The sequence below is a fragment of the Dermacentor albipictus genome, unplaced genomic scaffold (assembly GCF_038994185.2).
Source record: "Dermacentor albipictus isolate Rhodes 1998 colony unplaced genomic scaffold, USDA_Dalb.pri_finalv2 scaffold_19, whole genome shotgun sequence".
Classification (NCBI taxonomy): domain Eukaryota; kingdom Metazoa; phylum Arthropoda; class Arachnida; order Ixodida; family Ixodidae; genus Dermacentor; species Dermacentor albipictus.
Window position 1 is genome coordinate 1,328,931 of NW_027225573.1, and position 1,625 is coordinate 1,330,555.

At 53.4% G+C, this 1,625-nt stretch overlaps 1 protein-coding gene across 1 annotated transcript; it reads right to left on the reverse strand.

The window, feature by feature from the left end:
* Positions 1-913: 913 nt before the first annotated feature.
* LOC139052183 (uncharacterized) lies at positions 914-1,336 on the reverse strand. Its single transcript, XM_070529259.1, has one exon. The coding sequence runs from the start codon at positions 1,334-1,336 to the stop codon at positions 914-916; it is 423 nt and encodes a 140-aa protein (XP_070385360.1).
* Between the last annotated feature and the right edge of the window lie 289 nt (positions 1,337-1,625).

Here is a 1,625-nt window from a genome sequence, read left to right on the forward strand (position 1 = left end):
ATCCGTGAGGGCGAGTGCCATCGCCGCTTCCTCCGCTTCTTCTGCGTACTTGCATGCTACACTTGCCGATATTCGCGTTTTGCCTCGTAAATCGACCACCGCAACCGCGAATCCCGGCGTTCTGCGTGTTTCGCGGCGTCAATGAACCGTGTCGCCATTTCGTCTCCTTGGGTGTGGAGAAGAGCTCGCGCTCCGGCCAGTCTTCCGCCTTGGTTGTGTTCCGGGTGCAAGTTCCGTGGAATGCGATCGACTCTTAGCGTTTGTCTGATAGCATCAGGAACGGCGACTTTATGGCCTTGTTGTGTGTGGTAACGGATGCCGAGGCTTTCCATGATCTGGCATCCCGCTCTCGTTGCCGCTAGTCTCTAGACCTCAAGTGTGCGGCGCCTCGGCGATTTCGCTCAGCTTGTTGTGAAGCCCGAGCTGGAGCAAGCGCTGCGTGCTGGTGGACTCGGGTAAAGCCAGTGCTATCTTGTACACCCTGCGGATGGGGACGTTGATCTTGGCTTCTTTTCCCTTGTAGCAGTTGTGGAATGCCGCGATGTACGCCATGTGGCACATGATGAAAGAGTGTATGAGTTGTGTAAGACTCGCCTCCCTCATTTCGTTTCTTCTACTAGTGATCCTCTTGACGATTATCATGGCGTTAGCAGTCTTGTGCTTAAGTAGTCGTTATGCACAGTCGTGATTGTTGCTCCGTGGCTTGTGCGTAACCTGATCTCTTTGTATTCTCGCCTGGTCGTCGCAGCATTCCCATCAGCCCCGGGTGGTCTGCCCCTTTGCTTGGGGTGGTAGAGTAGGAGTTCCGACTTTTTCAGTGGCATCGTAACCCTGTACCCACGAAATGTTCCTCTATTGTGGTGACTGCTAGTTGCAAAGCCATTTCGATGTGACCCTCGCTGCCTTCGTGCACTCAGATGGTAGTGTTGTCGGCATATATGGTGTGCCTGACATCTTCGAGTTCTTGCAGTTTTTCCGCTACCCCGATCATGACCACGTTGAAGAGCATGGACGAGATCACCGAGCCTTGTAGACTGCCGGTGCTTCCCAGCATTCGCTCTTCTAGCTGGAGGTCTCCTACCACTAAACCAGCTCGTCTGTCCGTCAAGAAATCTTTTACGTAGTTGTACGTGCGTAAACCAAGGTTTTGCTGCGATATCTGGTGTAAGATCGCGGAGCGCGCGATTCTATCGAACGCGCTCTCAAGGTCGAGGTCGAGAATAGCTCTCGTCTTGACGTCGAGCACCTGGCGTTTTAGTTGTATCTTTGCGTCTTGCGTGGACAGATGTGGGTGGAATCCTATAATGGATGGTGGGTATGTCCCTTTCAGCTCCATGTTAGCTTGCCAGCTGTTAAGCAGTGCGTATCCATAGTCTTGCCGACGCACGATGTTAGTGATATGGGGCGAAGGTTGTCGAGGCTCGGTGGTTTTCCGGGTTTGGGGATTAGTATCGTTCTCGCAGTTTTCCACTGTTGTGGAAAGCGGCCGCGCTGCCAGCAGTCATTGATGAATGCCGTCAACTGTTCCACGGATTGGTCTTCGAGATTCTTTAGGGTGCGATTCGACACCCGGTCAGGGCTCAGCGCCAATCTGCTGCGTAGGTTGCGCAGCGCCATTCTTATCT